At 45.4% G+C, this 23,972-nt stretch overlaps 1 protein-coding gene across 5 annotated transcripts in view; it reads right to left on the reverse strand.

The window, feature by feature from the left end:
- Window positions 1-23,756, reverse strand: part of RBM17 (RNA binding motif protein 17) — a 40,095-nt gene extending 16,339 nt beyond the window's left edge. For 3 of the 5 annotated variants that reach the window (XR_011381584.1, XR_011381585.1, XM_070055784.1), the window contains exons 1-4: window positions 23,553-23,739; window positions 15,269-15,406; window positions 1,392-1,508; window positions 18-184 (exon numbers count right to left, since the gene is read on the reverse strand). Coding sequence is in view for 2 of the 5 variants with exons in the window: in XM_070055784.1 (XP_069911885.1) it covers window positions 18-184; window positions 1,392-1,508; window positions 15,269-15,391 (407 nt within the window). In the remaining 3 variants the exon portion in view is untranslated. Of the gene's footprint in view, window positions 1-17; window positions 185-1,391; window positions 1,509-15,268; window positions 15,407-23,552 lie in introns of all 5 variants that reach the window. The other 2 variants (XR_011381586.1, XM_070055785.1) reach the window with 1 other exon arrangement.
- Window positions 23,757-23,972: the final 216 nt, after the last annotated feature.

The following is a 23,972-nucleotide window of genomic DNA, read 5'->3' on the forward strand; positions in this document are numbered from 1 at the left end:
TCCAAACAAAGCCTTACTTTTCCCTTTCCTCTATTTCCTTTTGCCTTTCCAGCTCCCGCTGTCTCTGTCGTTCCTCTCTTTGGCGCTTCACTACTTTCTCATAATCATTAGGAAACATGGGGTCATATTCATCAGCTAAGGGAATCAGAACTTCTCCTGCAGAAAATCCACTGGGAACAGGGTCCTGAGAAAGATAAAAACATCAAAATATTATCTCCATATCTTCCAGGATGACTCAGTCAGGTAGCAGCAGAATCATGACTTTTTTTTTTTTTTTTTTGGACAGGCAGAGTGGACAGTGAGAGAGAGAGACAGAAAGGTCTTCCTTTTCCGCTGGTTCACCCCCAAATGGCCACTGTGGCCAGCGCACCGTGCTGATCCAAAGCCAGTAGTCAGGTGCTCCTCCTGGTCTCCCATGCGGGTGCAGGGCCCAAGCACTTGGGCCATCCTCCACTGCACTCCCAGGCCACAGCAGAGAGCTGGACTAGAAGAGGAGCAACTGGGACAGAATCCGGTGCCCTGACTGGGACTAGAACCCGGTGTGCCGTGGCGCTGGCTATTATCATGACTTTTTTTTTAATTTTTTTTTTGGACAGGCAGAGTGGACAGTGAGAGAGAGAGACAGAGAGAAAGGTCTTCCTTTGCCGTTGGTTCACTCTCCAATGGCCGCCGCAGCTGGCGCGCTGCGGCCGGCGCACCGCACTGATCCGATGGCAGGAGCCAGGTGCTTCTCCTGGTCTCCCGTGGGGTGCAGGGCCCAAGTACTTGGGCCATCCTCCACTGCACTCCCTGGCCACAGCAGAGAGCTGGCCTGGAAGAGGGGCAACCAGGACAGAATCCGGCGCCCCGACCGGGACTAGAACCTGGTGTGCCGGCGCCGCAAGGCGGACGATTAGCCTAGTGAGCTGCGGCGCCGGCCCAGAATCATGACTTTTAACTTTTAGTTTAGCACTATATTATCCTAATACCCAAGAGCATTTATTCTTCAATAAGCCACCACCAAACAAAATTTAAGACACTACTACTCTGAAGCAAAATTCTTGATTATTTACAGTAACAACAACAAATATTTCAATTTTTCTATACCTCTGGGAAAGCTTAAAAGAAACAACATAAAGAAAACTTAAAAGAACCAAACAAGCCATGGACAGCATAATCATTTTTGTAGTCATCACTGAGAGTAACTTTAGATTCTGATTACATTTCTGATCACATTGTGAAAAACAACATATTATGGTTTCAGAAGCATTTTCCTGGTCTTCTTAAATCCTCTGGACACACATCTCTCCCCAGGTAGGCTGCATCTCAGCTTAACATCATAACTGAAGGTCCTCTAAGAACAGGTATGTGTGCGTGTATGTATCAAAGTCACAGATCAGGTGTGGGCTTACCTTTAACCCAGCTGCTACATGTGGTGGTGTGTCCACAATTTGACGATCATCTGAGGAGCCACCTCGCTTCAGGTCAATGACTGGGGCAAGCACTGTACTTTGTTTTGTTCTTTGGCTCTAAAATGATCAGAAACAAGAGAAGTACACTGAAGTTTCAAATTAAAATTCATATTCTTTGTCGCAAAATTTTTTTTCTGATCTAATAAACCTTTGAGGCATGAGAAAACAATAACCTTAAAATAATCACCTTTTCATTAAATTACTACAATCATATACGATTTTATTAGGGCTTTTAAAAAACCACCAGATTTCCATTTTTGGGGGGAGGCTTACAGTAAAATTTAAACTTCTATGTAAAATTAACATGCAAAAAATAGTTCTACATTGGATTTTCCCTTAGACCACAGGAGAGTAAATCTGTAGCACATTACAATTTTTTAAAATTTATTTATTTATTTATTTGAAAGTCAGAGTTACACAGAGAGATGAGAGGCAGAGAGAGAGAGAGAGAGAGGTCTTCCATCCACTGGTTCATTCCCCAGTTGGCTGCAACGGCCAGAGCTGCACCAATCCGAAGCCAGGAGCCAGGAGCCAGGAGCCAGGAGCTTCTTCCAAGTCTCCCACATGGGTGCAGGGTCCCGAGGATTTGGGCTATCTTCTACTGCTATCGCAGGCCATAGGTGGGATTGGAGAGCTGGACTGGAAGTAGAGCAGCCGGATCTTGAACCAGCACCTATATGGGATGCCAGCACTGCAGGCCAGGGCGTTAACCTGCTGCGCCACAGCACCGGCTCCAGCACATTACAATTTAAGTTGTATGTATCTTTCACAAGGAATGGGTATGGTTTTATATCCTGGGCAAAAAAGACACTTGAGGATAAGTGACATTTTCCCTCTTCCTAGGACATACAATTCTGCCCTTTTTTATTATGAACTTACAGAAAAAATTTAAAAAAAATGTCATTCATATACATTCTACCATTCCTTATGTTTTATCATATTTTCTTTACCATATACGAGTACTTTTTTTTCTGAATCTTTTGAAAGTTGGTGACATTAGGACATTTATACCTAATTCCCTAAAACTAAGGACACTTTCTCACATTATTATATTACCACACATAACAAAATCAATAATTCAGTAATTCTTAATCTGTCCTAAGTAGTTTTTATTTTTTTTTTTTAGTATTTTTTTTTTTTTTTTTTTTTTTTTTTTTTTTTTTTGACAGGCAGAGTGGACAGTGAGAGAGAGAGACAGAGAGAGAAAGGTCTTCCTTTTGCCGCTGGTTCACCCTCCAATGGCCGCCGCTGCAGCCGGCGCACCGCGCTGATCCTGGCAGGAGCCAGGAGCCAGGTGCTTTTCCTGGTCTCCCATGGGGTGCAGGGCCCAAGCACCTGGGCCATCCTCCACTGCACTCCCTGGCCATAGCAGAGAGCTGGCCTGGAAGAGGGGCAACCGGGACAGAATCCGGCGCCCCAACCGGGACTAGAACCCGGTGTGCCGGCGCCGCAAGGTGGAGGATTAGCCTATTGAGCCACGGCGCCGGCTTTTTTTTTAGTATTTATTTATTTATTTGAAAGTCAGAGCTACACACAGAGAGGAGGAGAGGCAGAGAGAGAGAGAGAGAGGCAGTGTTCCATCCACTGGTTCACTCCCCAATTGGTGGCAATGGCCGGACGGAGCTGAGCTGATCTGCAGCCAGGAGCCAGGCACTTCTTCTGGGTCTCCTACACAGGTGCAGGGGCCCAAGTACTTGGGCCATCCTCTGCTGCTTTCCCAGGCCATAGCCATAGCAGAGAGCTGGATTGGAAATGGAGCAGCCGGGACTGGAACCGGTGCCCCTATGTGATGCTGGCACTGTAGGTGGTAGCTTTACCCTCTATGCCACAGTGCTGGCTCCAAACTATCTTTTAAACATCTGATTTTTTTAAAACATCGGGTTCCTATCAAAGTTTCTGAAAGACATTTTGTTAAATTTTTTTTTCTCAAAGTTCTAGAAGTTAGTTTTTTTTTTTTTTTTAAAGATTTATTTACTTAAACTCAGAGTTACAGATAGGAGAGGTAGAGAGGTAGAGAGACAGAGAGAGAGAGAAAGAGAGAGAGAGAGAGAGAGAGAGGGGTCTTACTCTGCTCGTTCATTCCCCAGTTGGCTGTAGCTGCCAGAGCTGTGCAGATTCGAAGCCAGGAGCCTCTTCTGAGTCTCCCACGTGGGTGCAGGGGCCCAAGGACTTGGGCCATCTTCTACTGCTTTCCCAGGCCACAGCAGAGAGCTGGATTGGAAGTGGAGCAGCCAGGACTCGAACTGGCGCCCATATGGGATGCCAGCACTGGAGGCGGCGGCTTTACCTGCTAGGCCAAAGTGCTGGCCCCATATTTTTTTTTTTTTTTTTTTTTTTTACAGAGAGAGAAAGAGAAAGATAGGGAGGGAGGGAAGGAGGAAGCAAGGGAGGGAGGTCTTCCATCTGGTGGTTCACTCCCCAAATAACTGCAATGGCTGGAGCTCAGCTGATCTGAAGCCAGGAGCCAGGAGCTTCTTCTAGGTCTCCCATGCGGGCACAGGGGCCCAAGGACCCGGGCCATCTTCCACTGCCTTCCCAGGCCAGAGCAGAGAGCCAGATCGAAAGAGGAACAGCCTGGACTTGAACGGGCGCCCATATGGGATGCCGGCACTTCAGGCCAGTGCTTTAATCTTCTATGCCACAGTGCCGGCCCTCATTTTTTTTTTTTTTTTGACAGGCAGAGTGGACAGTGAGAGAGAGAGGCAGAGAGAAAGCTCTTCCTTTTTCCATTGGTTCACTCCCCAGTGGGCGCTGCAGCTGGTGCACCACACTGATCCGAAGCCAGGAGCCAGGTGCTTCTCCTGGTCTCCCATGCGGGTGCAGGGCTCAAAGACTTGGGCCATTCTCCTCTACACTCCCGGGCCACAGCAGAGAGCTGGACTAGAAGAGGAGCAACCGGGACAGAATCCAGCACCCTGAGTGGAACTAGAACCTGGTATGCCGGCACCGCAGGTGGAGGATTAGCCTATTGAGCCGCGGCACCGGCCCAGACATTTGTTTTTTAAGTGTCTTGACTTAGAAGTCTCTCTTCCATGAACCACCACCACCATTTTCATCTCCTTCCTTTTTTCCTAGACACCGTCTTGTAAAAATGCCCAACACTCTAGATCTGTCTAGTAACTGGTGATCTAGCTTAACTCATTCCTTTATGCCTATCAAGTCCTAAAGACCAAAAGTTAAAGGCTTCATTCAATTCAGGGTAAAGCTTTAAGGCAATTCTTCACAGGTGAGATGGTGCCCTTTCATTTTTTTTTTTTTTCAATTTGACACGTAGAGTTATAGACAGTGAGAGAGACAGGCAGAGAGAAAGGTTTTCCTTCTGTTGGTTCACCCCCCAAATGGCCACTATGGACAGCACTGTGCCGATCCAAAGCCAGGAGCCAGGTGCTTCCTCCTGGTCTCCCATGCGGGTGCAGGGCCCAAGCACTTGGGCCATCTACTGCTATCCCAGGCCATAGCAGAGAGCCGGATTGGAAGTGGAGCAGCTGGGTCTTGAACAGGCGCTCATATCGGATGCCGGGGCTTCAGGGCAGGGTGTTAACCCGCTGCGCCACAGTGCTGGCCCCACTATTTTTTTTTTAATGATTATTTATTGGGCACCAGATTCTAGTCACGGCTGCTCTTCTTCCAGTCCTGCTCTCTGCTGTGGCCTGGGAAGGCAGTGGAGGATGGCCCAAGTGCTTGGGCCCTGCACCCCATGGGAGACCAGGAAGAAGCACCTGGCTCCTGGCTTCGGATCGGCGCAGCGCCAGCCGTAGCGGCCACATGGGGAGCGAACCAACAGAAGGAAGACCTTTTTCTCTTTCTCTCTATAACTCTGTCAAAAAAAATTATTTATTTATTTGAAAGAGACAGAGACAAAGTCCATCTGTTGGTTCACTCCCCAGATACAGCAACAGCTAGAGCTGGGCCAGGCCGAAGCCAGGAGCTTCTTCCAGGTCTCCTCCATGGGCGGCAGAGGCCCAAATACTTGGGCCATCTTCCTCTGCTTTTCTCAGGCCATTAGCAGGGAGCTGGATTGGAAGTTGAGCAGCAGGGACTCAAACTGGCACCAGTACTGAATGCCGGTGTCACAGGAAGCGGTTTTATCTGCTGTTCTACAATGCTGGTCCCTAGTGTTCAATCCAACATCTAGTTTAAAAGCAGAGATACAAATGAAATCATAGTTCCGTCACTTAGCTACAGGTAAAATTTTCTCTCCCAAGTAACCTTCAGAATTTTGATGAGGTCAGTCCTGTACTCTGAGTACTTAAACAGCTTAAAAAAATGAATACAACACATCTTCACTTCCCTTTAAGAAAAAGTACTAATCATAGACAGCAATCTCAAAAATGTTAGAAAACAGGGGCTGGCATTGTGGCCTAGCAGGTAAAGCTACCACCTGCAATACCGGCATCCCACCTGGGCACCAGTTCATGTTCCAGCTACTTCACTTCTGATCCAGCTCTCTGTTAATGGTCTGGGAAAAGCAACAGAGGATGGCCCAAGTGGTTGGGCCTCTGCTACCCACGTGAGAGACCTGGAAGAAGCCCCTGACCCCTGGCTTCGGCCTGGTCCAGCACTGGCTATTGCAGTCATCTGGAGAGTAAACCATCAGGTCGAAGATTTCTCTCTCTCTCTCTCTCCATAACTCTGACTTTGAAATAAACAAATCTTGCTGGCGCTGCGGCTCACTAGGCTAATCCTCTGCCTTGCGGCGCTGGCACACCAGGTTCTAGTCCCGGCAGGGCGCCAGATTCTGTCCCGGTTGCCCCTCTTTCAGGCCAGCTCTCTGCTGTGGCCCGGGAGTGCAGTGGAGGATGGCCGAAGTGCTTGGGCCCTGCACCCCATGGGAGACCAGGAGAAGCACCTGGCTCCTGGCTTCGGATCAGCGCGATGCGCTGGCTGTAGCGCGCCGGCCATGGCGGCCATTGGAGGGTGAACCAATGGCAAAAAGGAAGACCTTTCTCTCTGTCTCTCTCTCTCACTGTCCACTCTGCCTGTCAAAAAAAATAAACAAATCTTAAAAAAAAAAAAAAAGTTAGAAAACAGAATGATTTCACAAGCAACTTTTAACTTTGATCCATTTAAAAAATACTTGAAATTAAGATTTGCTAATATCTAGAGTAAGAATATCTGAATAACAGATACAATAACAAAAATAACTTCTTGCTCATTACATGATTTAAGAATGACAGGGTCGGTGCTGTGGCACAGCAGGTTAAAGCCCTGGCTTGAAGTGCCAGCATCCCATATGGGCGCTGGTTCTAGTCTTGGCTGCTCCTCTTCCAATCCAGCTCTCTGCTATGGCCTGGGAAAGCAGCAGAAGATGGCCGAAGTGCTTGGGTCCCTGCACCCACATGGAAGACTCGGAAGAGGCTCCTGGCTTCGGATTGGCAGAGCTCCAGCCATTGCAGCCGTCTGGGGAGTGAACCAGAGGATGGAAGACCTCTCTCTCTGTCTCTCTCTCTCTCTCTCTCTCTCTCTCTCTGTAATTCTGTCTTTCAAATAAATAAAGTACATCTTGTAAAAAAAATGATGAATACATATACAGAGAGCAGGAAAATGTAACAATGTCCCAAGTTAAGTGAGGGCTTATCTTCACCACTGGAACCCATGCAATACTACCAAGACTGAGAACAATGCAACCCAGCTGCCACTAGTTACAGTAGAAAAAGCTATAGGGAGATTATAATACAACATCCTACCGGAACTAAGGTCAAAGTAACCTATCCAACTGACACTCAAAGACACATCTTCAGAAAGGAGCTTTTTGCCATGACTGCCTCCTTTTTAAAAGAAATGGAGACAACTGATACTCCAGATGCACAAATACTAATGCAGGGATACAAGAAGTATGAAAAAAAGTTACATGATGCCCCCAAAGAAGAATTGTATCTCTTGAGCAATAAATTCCAAAGTAAAAGATACCAAGAAAATATATGATGAAGAATTTAAGAAAATGACTATAAGGAAACTCAATGAGATACAAAAGAATACAGACAATTATACAAAATTAGGAAAACAATGTCTGATATGACTGAGAAATTCAGTAAGGAGACAGACACCTTGAGTAAAAAATATTGGAAATAGGGACAGGTTCAGTGCAATGCTGCCACCTGGGATGCCTGTGTCCCATGTCAGAGTGTGTGAGTTGAGTCCTAACTCCATTCTGGATTCCAGCTTCCTACTCATGCACACCCGGGGAGGCAGCAAGTAGTTGGGTACCTGCCTCTACACCTGAGAGATCCAGACTGAGTTCCAGGCTCTTTGCTTTGGCCTGAGTGAGCCCTGGTTTTTGTGGACATTTTGAGAGTGAATCAGCGAATGGCGGTATCTCTAAGCCTTCCAAAAAAATTAAAAATTAATAATAATAAAAAAAACCTACCCCAAGGGGCTGGTGCTGTGGTGTAGCAGGTGAAGCCGCAGCCTGCAGTACCGACATCCCATATGGCGGCTCCACTTCCGATCCAGCTCTCTGCTATGGCCTGGGAAAGCAGCAGAGGATGGCCCAAGTGCTTGGGCCCCTGTTCCGGTGTAGGAGACTCAAGAGAAGCTCCTGGCTCCTGGCTTTAGGTCAGCCCAACTCACGCCATTTGGGGAGCGAACCACCAGATGAAAGACTTCTCTCTCTCTCTGCCTCTGTCTCTCTGTAACTCTGCTTTTCAAATAAAATAAATAAATCCTAAAAAAACCAAAAAAAAAAAACAACAAACAAACAAACAAAAAAAACCACTACCCTGACTCTTAAAAAATATATTGGAAATTAATAACTCAGTAAGTCAAATAAAAAATACAGCTGAAAGCCTAAACAAAAAAAGATCAAGTAGAAGAAAGAATATCTGAACCAGAAGACAGATATTCCAGTCATATAAAAAGGAGAGTGGCCGGTGCTGTAGCACAGTGGGTTAACACCCTGTCCTGAGGTGCCGGCATCTCAATGGGTGCTGGTTTGAGGCCCGGCCGCTCCACTTCCGATCCAGCTCTCTGCTGTGGCCTGGGATAGCAGGCTCCTGGCTTCGGATCGGCACAGCTCCGGCCGTTGTGGCCAGGTGGAGAGTGAGCCATCAGATGGAAGACCTCACTCTTTCTCTCTGCCTCTCCTCTGTGTAACTCTTTCAAATAAATACATACATCTTTAAAAAAAAAAAAAAGGAGAAAAATATAGAATGAAGTTGGCCTTTAAGACCTTTGAAATACAACTAAGTGAAGAAATATTTGAATTTGGAAATTCCAAAATGAACAGAAAAGGGAAAAGGCATAGAAAACTTATTCTGTGACATAACAGCTAAAGCGGCTGGTGCTGTGGCATAGCGGGTAAAGCCGCAGCCTGCAGTGCCGGCATCCCATATGGGCACCAGTTCAAGCCCTGGCTGCTCCACTTCCAATCCAGCTCTCTGCTGTGGCCTGGGAAAGCAGTAGAAGACGGCCCAAGTCCTTGGCCCCTGCACCCACGTGAAAGACCCAGAAGCTCCTGGCTCCTGGCTTTGATCAGCACAGCTCTGGCCATTGCAGCCAACTGTGGAGTGAACCAGCAGATTGAAGACCTTTCTTTCTCTCTCTCTCTGCCTCGCCTTCTCTATGTAACTCTTTCAAATAAATAAATAAATCTTAAAAAAAGAAAAAAAAGAAATAACAGCTGAAAACTTTCCTAGTTTGGGGAAAGAATGGACATGCAGGTACAGGAGGCCCCCAGTTGGGCTCTAAACAGACAAGAACAGGAAGGAGTCTTACCATGACATCCCAAACTATCAAGGGTACAACACAGAGAATTACAAAAAATGCCAAGAGATGATTATCAAGTCACAATTAAGGGAACTCTCATTAGACTAATGGCAGATTTCTTGGGCCAGAGGGGAATGGAATGGCATATTATAAGTTCTGAAAGAAAAAAACAAAACACCTGTCAGTCAAGAATACTACCACAGCCTGCAAAACCCAGAAACGAAAGAGAAATACAGACTTCCCAAAACATGAAAAAACTAAGGGAATTCATCACTAAGGGACTGGCACTACAAGAGATGTGTAAGGAAGTCCTACAATCAGAAGCAAGAGAAAGATAACTACCATCATGAAAACACATGAAACACAAAAAACTGACTAGCAGAGTAGAGGCATAAAAGAGAAACAGAAAAGAATAAAATCTCATTGATAGAGTGAACCAGCAAACCACAAAGACGAAATATAAGAAAGGAGGGGTCGGTGCTGTGGTGCAGTGAGTTAAAGCCCCAGCCTGCAGCTCCGGCATTCCATTTGGGTGCTGGTTTGAGTCCTGGCTGCTCTTCTTCCGATCCAGCTCTCTGCCATGACCTGGGAAAGCAGTAGAAGATGGCCTAAGTTCTTGGGCCCCTGTATCCACATAGGAGACCCAGAAGAAGCTCCTGGCTCCTGGCTCCTGGCTTGGATCAGCTCAGCTCTGGCCATGGCGGTCATTTGGGGAGTGAACCAACGGAATGGAAGACCTTTCTCTCTCTTTAACACTGTCTTTCAAATACATAAAATAAGTCTTAAAAAAAAAAAAAAAGGAAGAAAAGGACAAAGAATATTCAATGCAGAATAAATTTTAAAAAACAAGAACTAAATTCTTACTCATCAATAACAATCTCGAGTATAAATGATCTACATCTCCCAATTAAAAGACAGATTGATTAAATGGCTACAAAAACAAATCCTGACCATCTATCACCTACAAAGAAACTCTTCACCAATAAACACACAGGCTCAAAATAAAAGGATGGAAAAGGATATTCCCCTCAAATGGAAACCAAAAGCAAGCAGGAATGGCTGTATTTATTTCAGATGAAACAGACTTCAAGACAAAAAACTGTAGAAAAGAAGGTCATTATATGATGAAGAGATCAATTCAAACAAAAAAATATGTTTGCAAATGTATATGCACCTAATGCTAGGGCACACAACATTTTTTTTAAGATTTATTTATTTATTTATTTGAAAGTCAGAGTTACAGAGAGGGCAAGACAGAAGAAGGGAGGGAGGTAGAGACGTAGAGACAGAGAGAGAGAGAGGTCAGCAGGTCATTTGTTGGTTCACCCCCCAAATGGCCACAATGGCTAGGGCTGGGTCAGGCTGAAGCCAGGAGCTTCATCCTGGTCTCCCACATGGCTAAAGGGGCCCAACGACTTGGGCCATCTTCTGATGTTTTCCCAGGCACTTAGCAGGGTGCTGGATGGGAAGTGGAGCAGTCGGGATTCGAACTGGTGCCCATATGGGACGCCGGTGGTGTAGGAGGCAGCTTTACCCATTATACCACAGCACCAACCCCTGAAGCACATGATTTTATAAAGCCAACACTTTTAGATATAAAGGGAGACATAAGCTTCAATACATTACAGCAGGAGACTTCAACACTCGACTTTTACCATGGAACAGATACCCAGACACCCTACCTGCCCCCTCAAAAATCAGACTCCAAACTCAGAGTATTTTTTTTAAGATAAAATTGACAAATCAAGGCAAACCAAAAGAAAAAGAAAATAACACTCAAATAAATAAAAAGAGATGAAAAAGTAGATACTACAATTGAGGTCACAGAAAATACAAAAAAAGCATTAAGGACTATTATGAACCATTATAAGCCAACAAACTAGAAAACCCAGAAAACAATGAATATATTTCTTGACATATATAACCCATGAAAACTGAATCATGAAGACTCAGAAAATCCAAACCAACCAATAACTTCTGAAACTGAAGTCTCCTAGCACCAGTATTGTGTTGTAGCAGGTTAAGCAGCAGCTACTTGGAATACCTGCATCCCATACTGGAGTGCCTGGTTTGCGTCCAGGCTACTCCATGCTTCCTGTCCAGTTTTTTTTTTTTTTTTTAATTTATTTATTTGAAAGCAGAGTTACAGACAAACAGGCGGGGGGAGAGAGGGAGAGAGAGACACAGAGAGAGAGAGGTGTCTCCCATTTGCTGGTTCACTCCCCAAATGGCCCTAATGGCTAGAGCTATGCCAATCCAAAGCCAGGAGCCAGGAGCTTCTTCCAGGTCTCCCATGCAGGTGCAGGGGCCCAAGGACTTGGGCCATCTTCCACTGCTTTCCCAGGCCATAGTAGAGAGCTAGATCCGAAGTAGAGCAGCCGGGACTTGAACCAGAGCCCACATGGGATGCCAGCACTGCAGACGGCAGCTTTACCCACTATGCCACAGCTCCAGTCCCCTGTCCAGCTTTTTCCTGGTACAATCAGGGGGACAGTGGATGATGTCTAGGTACCTGGGTTCCTGCTGCCTGAATGGGAGACTTGGATGGAATTCCTGGCTCTGGTATGGCTTAGCCCCAGCTGTTGAGGCCATTTGGGGACTGAACCAGCAGATGGATGATTTCTGTCTCTCCTACTTACTATCATATGCCTTCCAAATACAATAAACCTTTAAAATGCAAAAACCGAAACAAAAATAGCACTAATTCTTCTCCAACTATTAAAAAAATTTTTGACAAGGTGAACACTCTTTCAAATTCATTCTACAAGGCGAGCATTGCCAAAATCAAAGATATAACAAAAAGAAAACCATAGACCAATATCCTTGATGAGCACAGATAATAAAAATTTTCAACCCAATACAACCAACACAAAATTCAACAGCACAAAAATATTTACTATACTCGGGGGGGATTATCCCAGGGATGCAAGGATGATTCAACACACACAAATCAATAAACATAACACATTACATCAACAGAATGAAGGACAAAAATTATATAGTCATCTCCCCCAGAAAAAATGTTCCATAAAAATCCATTTATGATTAAAAAAAAAAAACCCTTACAAACTGGTACAAAAGGGACATATCTCAAAATAATGAAGACTACCCACAGTCAATAGCATACTGAATGCGGAAAAGCTGGAAGCATTTCCTGTAAGATTTTTAACTGGCCAAGGCTGTCCATTGCACCACTTTTATTCCATACAGTACTGGACGTTTTAGCAATAGTCATTAGGCAAGAGAAAATACAAAAGGCATTACAGGGACTGGTGTTGTAGTACAGCAGGTAAAGTGCCACCTGAAACACCAGGATCCTATATGGGCGCTGGTTCAAGTCCTAGCTGCTCCACTTCCGATCCAGCTCCCTGGTAATGGCAAGGTAAGGCAGGGGAAGATGGCTCAAGTGCTTGGGCTCCTGCCCCCAGTGCGAGAAACCTGGAAGAAACTCCTGGCTTTGGTTTGGTCCAGCCCCGATCATTGTAGATATCTGGGGAATGAACCCGCGGGTGGAAGATTTTTCTTTGTCTCTTTGTTAGATTCCACCTTTCAAATAAATAAACCTTAAAAAAAAAAAAAGCCTACAAAAAGGAAGAGGAGTCAAATGATCCTTGTTTGCAGACAACATGATTCTCTGAACAGAAAAACCTAAAGACTGCCAAAAGACTGTAGAACTGAAAAACTCCGTAAATTGCAGCATACAAAATTAACAGAAAAAACAAGATCATTTTAATACATTAATAACCAACTTGCTAACAAAGAAATCATGAAAGCAAGCCCACTCACAATAGCTACAAAAAGATTAAAAGCCTGGGAATAAACTTAACCAAGGATGGCAAAGACCTCTACAATACAAAGCACAAAACACTGATCAAGGATTCTGAACACACAGGAAAAAAAATGGGAGGAATTAATATTGTTAAACTGTCAGAGATACCTGCACTCCCAGGTTTACTGCAGCACTACTCAAAAAGCCAAAATATAGGATCAACAGGAAGTCCATCAATGGATAAGGAAAAGGTGTGTGTATATATACAATAAAATATTCAATCGTAAAAAAATGAAATCCTGTCACTTGCAGTAAAATGGATGGAACTGGAGGACATTGCATTAAGTGAAATAAGCCAGACACAGAATGATAAATACCATGTTCTTTCTCATATATGGAGCCTTAATAATGCCCATCTGAAAACAGAACAGTGATTCCCAGGGGTTGGGGTAGTTAAGGGGATGGGGAAGGATAGAGAGAGCTATTAGATAATGGCAACAAAATACAGCTATATGGAAGGAATAAGCTCTACTGTTCCACAGCAGTGGGGTTACCACCGTTCACAATAACATACAATTCAGGAAGAACTAGAAGAAAGGAGCTTAAAGGGTCCAAACATAAAGTAATGGAAATGCTAATTATCTGATCTGATCATACCACACTATACTCCATAAAAATGTACACGCATTACATGTTAATAAAAAAGATTACTGAATTCTCAAATTTCTACCATCCAGTTCCAACAATTAGCAATGTTAATATATACACTTATCTCTTCTATTTGAGACTAAATTATTTTAAGTAAATTTCAGAAATTAAGTCATTTTATCAGTAAATATTTTACTATGTATCTCTCAAATAATTTTTTTTTCAACTCGTTTCTCATTATTGCTTCTTCTCTCAAGAAGTCCTTTTACACATTTTTTTTCTACTCATGAAATGTTAACACTACAGATGCATGCATCTGTGCTTTATACATAAAAAGACCAAGATTTTTTTTCACCGCTTAAAGATCAACATTCACTCAGTTTGAGGGGTGGGGAAGGATACAGTTTCCATTAAGGATGCATGTTCTAAAACATAAGAACCCTTAAAACAACATAAAGTCCAATACCATTCTCATTCTTAAAAATATTTGACACACTTAAAAAACTAATAATCAGTTGACAACCATGCTGTTTTACATACTGAATTATTTTGAAGATATTTTCAATGTTTAGCATGTACAAAAAACCAAAACCGATTACCACCGAAATGACATATACCTGACACATTCAAAACAAATCTGCATCCCCAGAAATGTATACACTTTATTATGATGATGCTACAGAGGTACCTGAAAGTGCTGATTTCAAAGCTTCCATAACATACAGAAGGAATGCTACTTAAAAACGCACACTTCTGGGGCTGGTATTGTGGCACAGTGGGTTAAGTTGGCACCTGCGATGACAGTGTTCTGTACTGAAGCACTGGTTCAGGACCCAAGTTCTAGAGACTTCACTTCCTATCCAGCTCCCTGCTAATGTGCCTGAGAAAGCAGCAGAAGACAGCCCAAGTACTTCAACCCCTGCCAGCCATGTGGGAGATTCAGATGGAGCCCATGGCTCCTGGCTTCACCCAAGTCAAGGCTACTTGGGGAGAGAACCAGAGACCTCTTTCTCTTTGTTGCTTCCTCTCTAACTCTTTCAAATAAATAAAAAAATCTCTAAAAAAAAAAAAAAAAAAAAAAAAAAGAAAGAAAAGAAAAGAAAACCAAGCATACCTACAATAATAACTTATCTTTAGATGATTTTTTAAAAAGATTCATTTGGGTCCCACATGGATGACAGGGGTCCAAGCACTTGGGCCATCTTCCACTGCTTTCCCAGGCACATAAGCAGGGAGCTTGACTTTAAATGGAGCAGCTGAAACTGAAACCAACACACATACTAGATGCATCCCCTGTGCCACAATGCTGGCCCCATAACTTACCTTAAAAAAAAAATAATACTACACTTTTGAGGCCCCAGCCCAGAACCAGAATTTACCAACATTGGGAATATGGCTACAGAATCAGCATTTTAAATACATTCTAGTCAATGGTAGACATACTGAAGTTTAAAAACAAGTGTCATTGCTGGAAGTTGAGAATACTACTTTTCTTCACTCCTATTCCAAGAAATATTTGCATTTCAAAGAACCAAGAGAAGTAGATGATTTTAAACTCTTCAATCCTCTCCTATAAATGTTTAACACTACTCACCCAATAAAAAGGCAGAAGAGCAAGCAAAGACCAAATTACTCCTAGTCCTACCAGGAACCCACCCCGCAGACATCTGCTCTTACATCCCGAGCTTGTCTTTACCTTTGCTTGAGTGAGAGCTGCCTTCTTCACTTGAAGCTGAGACTGCAGAAGCTTGAAGTTTTTGGACCAGCCTTCTGTTTTTGAGTCACTGGTCTCCACTCCTAGATCGTCGTACAAGGACATCTTTTCATTTTAATGCTGAAAGGCAAGAGGGGCAGGGATTAAAGAGTGCAAAATACAATAAAGATGTCAAAGTTTTTCCTTAGCATCATGGAATTCTGCAGGTAAAAGGTCCAGCACCCTTTAGGACGGATGCCAAGACTTAAATCTCCAGTGCAGAGCTTACTCTAGGTATATGAAATTTTGACCATAAATTATTTTAAAAATAAATCTCTAGAATTACTTTTTCTACCTATAAGATCATGTGTTCAAGTGATTCAATAATGAAATCCTTTGGTTCTGTGGTATATAATGAGGTTAAGATGGAAAGAAGTTCTAGATTTAGGGCATAATTATTTACATAGATCTGATTTTTTAAAAAAAATATTTGGAAGGCAGAATTACAGTGGGGGGCGGAGGGAAAAGGGAGGAAGATACAGAGATAGAGATCTTCCATCTGCTGGTTCACTCCCCAAATGGCTGCAACAGTCAAGGCTGACCCACACTAATGCCAAGAACTTCAAAATCTATCTGGGTCTCCCATGGGGTGACAAGAGCCCAACCACTTAGGCCTTGGGCCATCTTCTGCTGTTTTCCCAGGCACATTAGCAGGAAACTGGATCAGAAGTGGAACAGCCAGAACTCGAATTGTTGCTCGTATAGGATACAGGCATAACAGGTGGTAGCCTAACCTGCTGCACCACAACACTAGCCCTATACATATCTGATTTTTTAAAAAATTTCATTTATCTCAATGGCAAAAAGTAGATGCTTAAAAAACACCAATTGCCAGGTTTAGTTTACCACAATTAGCTATCCTTTTATAGTAACAACAACAACAAATTAACAATTCTCAAGAATTGTTTGAAGAATATTTGAAGAACAAATAGACATCATCTCAGAAATGCTTTAATTTTGTAAATAATGACTGTTGAGGGGGGAGTGGATGGGTTATATCTTAAATACTCTGACTTCCTCACAACCCATCAAGTAGAATTTATAATCTTTTAGGACACTGATTATAAAAAGACAATCAACAATCTACATGTGACTGTGCAATACACAATATCCTTGGAAAATAGTTGAATACACAACAACAAAAACAGTAACAGTTAACAGGAGCTAACCTTGTCCAGCCAAGCTCAATGTTAACTGTGATAGGGACCACTAAAACCCAGCAGATTATAGATGTGGCGACCAGGATCTAGGGGATTAATTTGCAAGAGGGCACAATGAAAAACCCCTTTCAAGCCAGTCTTGAGATCATGCTAGTAAATCCCAACTGCCACCTTAAACAACAAAAACCTTCAACACTGTAAAACCCACCAATATGGCCCACTTCTTAGCCCAGAAAGCTTTTTCCCCTAAAAACCACCTTCTACAAAACCCTACTGCAGCCATGCTCTGTGACTCAGAAGGAGGGAAGGAAAATATTTAAATTTCCCACCCAGGTCTGACTCAGGGCGAATACTTCTCTTCAGTATATTCTTTCCTCTCCACCTTCCCACCGCGGGCAGGGGCCCTGCCTCCCGACGCCTTAGCTGACCTGAGCTGCACACACGCAGGGTAGGGGCAGAGAGTGGACAGCAGCATGGATTCCCTTGGAGCAGCTGCTCCAGTTCTCAGTACAGTCGCTCCCTGCCTGAAGTCAGTGCTGGGGGACACTGCTGCAGTGCTTCAGTGCCCTCACTCCTCCACTCTGATGTTAAATAAAAGGCCTCCAAGGCCACAAGAAGGACCCGAGTTTATAAAAGCAGAGCCCTGGGGTATTGGCGGCTGACTTCTCCTCCCCATAAATATGGCTCCCTGGCAACTCACCAATGCCGCTGATGGCAGCACTGCAGACCCACTGCCTTCAGCACCAACGTCAAATTGATTCAGAAACAGCAATGCCTTGTGACATGAATCTTGAGGCACAGAGGCCAAATCAAGTAATAACCTCCATTCCCTAACAAGGACGTTTCAAATAGGATTATTTCTTCAAGGTTTTGTAAGGAATCCCCCTGGGACTCACTGCTGAACCTATTTCACTCCATTCTACTTTAAGCTATGAAAAGCCAGGTCCAGCTTACCCTGTTCACTGCTCTATCCCCAGATCAATACCCAACCCAGAGCCAAACAGGAAATGGGGTCACACACACAGGTAATACTCAATTCACAGAGCCCTTCCAATCCGTCTCTTCAGAAATTTTTGGGCAGTGATACACACGGCTTCTGAGGCTTCTGTGCACTTTCCTGCAGCTTACCTAGAATTCAAAACTCACCTTCTCACTTAGACACAAACGTATCGTTGAACTCTGATCTAGAAAAACTCAGAGCAGAAGCAAAGAAAAACACGGAGTGTTCATCCTGGCACCATGATTCTCCAAACAAACTTAATTCAGAAATGTACTAGCCTTCACCCAGAAACGGCCAGGCACCTCTCACCTAACTCTGTTTCAGCTTTTGAGCCCTGCCTATTCAACTGGTCACCAAATCAAAGCCCAGTAAACCACAGGATCATGTTTTCTTTAATCTTAGGATGGCAAGGGAAGACTAACACAATCTGAGAAACAAATAAACAATGGCACTTTCTGGAAAATCACAAACCATCAAAATTGCATCACAACTCAAGTCAAACTCTAGGTGTCTATTTCTCTCAGTATCACTTTGTAAGAAACTGGAGAACTTCTTCAAAGATCTTTACAAATATGGTAGTGATAATGGAAACTGGTTAACCAAATACCCATTTAACTTAGGGGAGAGAGGAAGATTACCTTATTCATTTTTGCATCTCCAATGCCTGGTACAGAGTAGGCATTTAAACAGCATTTATTAAAATGCTAACAATGAAACAGAAGTTTACATTAACCACGTAAATCAGTACTGAAACTGAACAATGTCCACAGGTTCCAGTGCAAGGCAAACAGAGGTGACAGCTGCACAATGTGAGTGCACATAATCCCCAGAACCACAAGCTTACAGAAAGCTAAAATCTTAAGTTTTATGTTTAATATATTTTATAATATGCATACAAAGTTTATAAAGAAAAGAATAAGCAAAGGAGCAGCATTGAGGATAGAGGGCTGAGTGAACATTAACGGCAGTACACCTCCCTACCCAGAAAAGTCGACTCTGATGGATAAGTCTCCCAACATTTCGGGGCTAAAAATCAAGCAGGGCAGAGGATCTCTGTCTCCAACAGAGTCCTTACATCTACACTTCCATATGTAACAACATTTCATAGCTGAATTAACGAGATTCGATCAGACGATGCTGCTCCTCTGGTTCTGTTTCATTTCTAAATTCCTTTTGATTGCTTTGCTCTGAAAGTTCTAGAACCATCATGCGGAAAAATCTTATGTGCATTTCAAGTTCCTCATTTGTTTTCTCAAACCTTTAAAAATACTTTAAATAACAGAAACTGATGTCACCTCACCAGTATCTGCTAGTTTTCTGTAACACAGAGCTTAGAAAGTTGAATCTCTGCACCACAGTAAACACAGAACTTTTTTCATTTTTCTCACTTTCACTGAAGTTCACAGAACTGTACTAATCATAGTAAAAACACAGTTACAATCCACCCACGCATGTATGGCTTGCTTTTATTAATTATTTCAATATAAAAATCACCTGTGAATTCACCATTCAAAACAAAAGACAGGATTTGGACAAGAAACCACGCTCAATTATATGGGCTACCCCAACCCATCCATCTGACTTTCCTTGAATCCCATTTGCGTTATTTCCTTGTTGTTCTCCTTTTGTATAACTTTATTCACACAATTTTTAAAAAATGATTTATTTAAAAGCTAGTGAGACAGATGCAGAGAGAGAAAGATATCTCCCAGCTGCTGGTTCCCTCCCCAAATGTCCACAGCAGCCCAGGCTGGACCAGGCCAAAGCTAGGAGGCCCAGAACTCAATCTGGTTCTCATTAGGGATCCAGGTGTTAAAGCCATCATCAACTGCCGTCTCCCAGGGAGCACATTAGCAGGAAGCTGGAATTGAGGGCTAAACCAGGACTCGAACTCAGACACTGATGGAGTATCCTAAGGTGTGTCTTAACCGTTACAGCAAATGCTCACCCAGTATTTACACAGTCAAAACGCACCTCTTCTTTAAAAGATGTATTTAATTTTTATTTCTGTTATTTAAAGCATTTATGAATATACCACAGAATGAAGCTGGAATCAGGAGTTGGAACAGGGAAACAAACTCAGGTGCTCCGATGTGGGATGCGGGCATCTTAACCACTAGGCTAAAAAATACACCCATTCCTGGAAATTTGTTTTTTAAGTCAGCACACAACTGGCATGAAAAAGGGCATGTATAAGTCTCAGAAGCATCCCACCCCCTTTTCTCCCACATGCATCTTAGAAGCTTTCAGTAACTACCCTCAGATTACTACCACGAAACCAGCTGGGGTCACAGCAGCTTTACATGCTACGCTGTCTACTGCTTTATACTCCTTTTTTTTTTGGACAGGCAGAGTTAGACAGAAAGAGAGAGAGAGATGGAGAGAAAGGTCTTCCTTCCTTTGGTTCACCCCCCCCCCAAAATGGCCACTATGGCAGGCGCGCTGCGTCAATCCGAAGCCAGGAGCCAGGTGCCTCTTCCTGGTCTCCCATGGGGGTGCAGGGCCCAAGCACTTGGGCCATGCTCCACTGCCTTCCCGGGCCACAGCTGAGAGCTGGACTGGAAGAGGAGCAAACAGGACAGAATCTGGCGCTCCAACCGGGACTAGAACCCGGGGTGCCAGCGCTGCAGGCAGAAGATTAGCCAAGTGAGCCACGGCACCAGCCTTTTTTTTTTTTTAAGATTTATTTATTTGAAAGTCAGAGTTAGAGAGAGAGAGGAGGAGAAGCAGAAAGAGAGAGGTCTTCCATGCACTGGTGCACTCCCCAGTTGGCCACGACCACCAGAGCTGCGCAGATCTGAAGCCAGGAGCCAGGTACTTCTTCCCGATCTCCCACACAGGTGCAGGGGCCCAAGGACTTGGGTCATCTTCTACTGCTTTCCCAGGTCACAGCAGAGAGCTGGATTGAAAGTGGAGCAGCCAGGGCTTGAACTGGTGCCCATATGGGATGCTGGCACTGCAGACGGCAGCTTTACCCACCACACCAAGCCATCACCGCCTCCCACCCCCATACATATAAACATCCCTTAAAGATCCCTTAAAGATGGGCTGTTTTCGGCCAGCGCTGCGGCTCACTAGGCTAATCCTCCACCTGTAGCACCGGCAACCCGGGTTCTAGTCCCGGTCGGGGCACCGGATTCTGTCCTAGTTGCTCCTCTTCCAGTCCAGCTCTCTGCTGTGGCCCGGGAGGGCAGTGGAGGATGGCACAAGTGCTTGGGCCCTGCACCCGCATGGGAGACCAGGAGGAAGCACCTGGCTTCTGGCTTCAGATCAGCACGGTGTGCTGGCCGCAGCGCGCTGGCCATAGCGACCATTTGGGGAGTGAACCAACGGAAAAGGAAGACCTTTCTCTCTGTCTATCTCTCTAACTGCCTGTCCAAACAAACAAACAAAAAAGATGGGCTGTTTTCATCCTCATCTTTAGTATCTCTAGATCTCTAGCTTGGCAATATGCTTGGAACATGAAAAGCATTCTATAAATATTTGCTAGGGGCCCGTGCTTTGGTGCAGCAGGTAAAGGCACCACCCACAATGCCAGCATCCCATTTAGGCACTGGTTTGTACACTGGCTGCTTCATTTCTCATTTAGCTCCCTGCTAACAGCCTAGGAAAAGCAGCAGAGGAAGGCTCAAGTACTTGGGCCCCTGTTTTCCAAGCGGGAGACCCAGACAAAGCTCCTGGCTTTGGCCTGGCTCAGTCCTGGTCATTGTGGCCACTTAGGGAGTGAACCAGGGGATGCAAGATCTCTAATGCTTTCAAATAAATAAATAAATCTTAAATGTCAGTTGAGTAGGTAGAAATGTATGCATTATTCAAATCACATTATTACGAAACAATTAAATCTGCAGACCTGCTTTTTAAGGACACAAGGCAAGCAGAATTTGAGAGAAGTATCACAAAATAAAACTGCAAACCAAAATTCATCGGAGGAAAAGCTACTACCACCATACAATCACTAAGGAGTCAGGGTGTGAGTTCTAGCACCTAAAGCAGCAGGCTAACACAGAACCTTTCTATCACGGAATAGAAATGCAGGCTTCAGCTGCCTCCCTGAAGCCTAAAGAATATGGCAAGTATACACAGAAACAGAAAGGAAATCTGAGCGGTGGCGCGCTCTGACATCCACAAACACATAAGCTATCAAAGGGCATCTGCCTCATGTATTAGACCTACAATGACTGCTGGAAGAATTTACCATGAATTGCAAAGTCCGCCAGTGCCCCTGGAATTTCGGCGTTTAGCATCCTTGACCATTTTGTTACTATGAAAGGCTCCAGTTTACCAGAACAGGATCACCTCTTCCCTGCGGGGAATAGGGCAAGCTCTGGAAAAATCCACAGCTGGTGAAGAACAGAAAGGTCACTTAAAACAAGCCAGGCAAGAAGAAATCCACTTTAGGTAAAATCACACTCGGGAGTGTACAATTTTCTCAAACTCCCCCATAAAGGAGAGCTTCGGTTCCACAGAACTCCACAACAGAACAGCTCTGGGCTGTTAACACTTCTTTTATGCCTTTTACATCTGTCTACCTCACACCCAACTGTCTGTTCTAAAAACTCTACAGTGTACAGCACACTGCTTAATAAATCCTAAAAATAAAATGTTCCCAGTGCAGGCTACTACCCCACATTCCCTAAAAGTCAGTCTACTCAGCCTATATTCAGGAAGAAGGCGGAAACTGAGTTGCCTGCTAACTTAAACACTGTTAAAGAGAAACACAGACTTCATCTACCACTCCTGCCTTTGCCCCTAGAATATTCTCTTTCCATCCTATGCCTGGTTCTAGCAATAAGTACTTTTTTTTTTTTTTTTTTGAGATTTAGTTTATTTGAAAGATACACAGAGAGAGAGGTCTTCCATCCAGTGGTTTACTCCCCAAACAGTCACAACGGCCAGCCAGAGCTGAGCCAACTGGAAGCCAGAAGCCAGGAGCTTCTTCCGGGTCTCCCACATAGGTGCAGGGGCCCAAGTTGAGGGGCTTGGGCCATCCTCTGCTGCTTTCCCAGGCACATTAGTGGTGAGCTGCCTCGGGGGTGGAACAGCCGGGACTGCAATTGGTGCCCACAAAGGATGCCGGCTACAGGCCGGGGCTTACACCCGCTGCGCCACAGCGCCAGCCCCGCAACTGGGTACTTTCAGTGGCGCCTTCACAGACTTCTCAAAGGACCTGCCTGCATGATCCGATCCCACTCCTCCTCAAGCCTTTCTCTCTGCCTCACCCGCAGTGTCCGGAACGCGCCAAGTGCTTCACTTCTGCACACTTTGCACCTATTCCTTGTCCAGAGCACCCAGTCCTCACCTTGCACACCCAACACCTCCAGGAGTCGGTATAAGCATCGCCTCCTTTTGGAGGCCTCCCAAGACCCCGCCGGCTCTCGCCGCTCAGCTCAACCCACGTACGGGTTCTCACGCCTGTCTTCCTAGGGACCAAATTCCTGGAGAGCACGGATACCCTCACTCACCTCGCATCCTCATCAGGCAAGAGGGGCAGCTCAAAACCTCAAGACTACAAAGGGCCGAGGCAGCGCCGGGATCACGACTGCCTTCACCTAACCCGGTGAGCTCCTGGCTCTGTGAGATGCCAGCATCTGCAACTCTCAGTTCTGAGATCCGGGAAGCCATCGGCTCTTCTCCCTCCATTTCCCGAGCCCCGGAGAGGGGTCGCTGTGCGAGGCCAAGGCGGGGGAGGGGCACACTCCGACCTGCCGCGGTGTGGGAACCGCACAACTTCGTTAGGACACGGCTCCCGTAGAGAAAAAGGAACGCTCTTGTAGTTCCAAACAGACCGAGGCAGACTCGACGGGAGAAGGCTAGAGTCTGCGAGCGGAAGGCGTGGAGAAGACGGACCACAGGGCGGGATGGAGACGGCGCGGCACTGCGGGAGGGGCCCGCCGTGGAGGGGAAGACCCCTCCCCCGGGGGGCTCGGGCTGACCAGGCCGGAACGCCCCCGCCTCCCGCTGCACGGCCCAAAGCCGCGGCCTCGCGCCCAGCGTCCCCCGGGAAGCGCAGCCCACCTCGCGTCCCCGCTGTCAGGCTACCCGCCCGCGCCGCGAAGGCGCCACTTACCCAGCCCGCTGCGCCGACTTTGCCCATGAGCCACGGCGGCGGCAGCGCGGGGCCGGGCCGCATTCACCGGGAACCTGCAAACGCTAGCCCACGGCGACAGCCCACCCGCAACCGAAGAAGCAGGGCGCTCCGCGGCGCGGGGCAGGGAGTGCGGTGGCCGACGGGAAAAGCGCGCCTGAGCGTGCGCTCGAGCCTCGGGCGTCTGGCCTCACTGCCCCCTGCCGGTGGGAGGACCACACAGCAGGGTCGCCTCCACTGGCGATCTCTTCCACCAAGAGGTGGCGCCGTGGCGCAAGGTTTCCAAAGTGCAAGTTTGAGGAGCGTGGACCCTAAATGGTGGAGAGAAATGGTCCCACGCTTTGCTCTGTCGTCGGGGAGGAGAGAAAGCTCCCCACCCAAGGTTCGCAGCCATTTAAAACC

Source organism: Oryctolagus cuniculus, chromosome 13 (genome assembly GCF_964237555.1).
Source record: "Oryctolagus cuniculus chromosome 13, mOryCun1.1, whole genome shotgun sequence".
Classification (NCBI taxonomy): Eukaryota; Metazoa; Chordata; class Mammalia; order Lagomorpha; family Leporidae; genus Oryctolagus; species Oryctolagus cuniculus.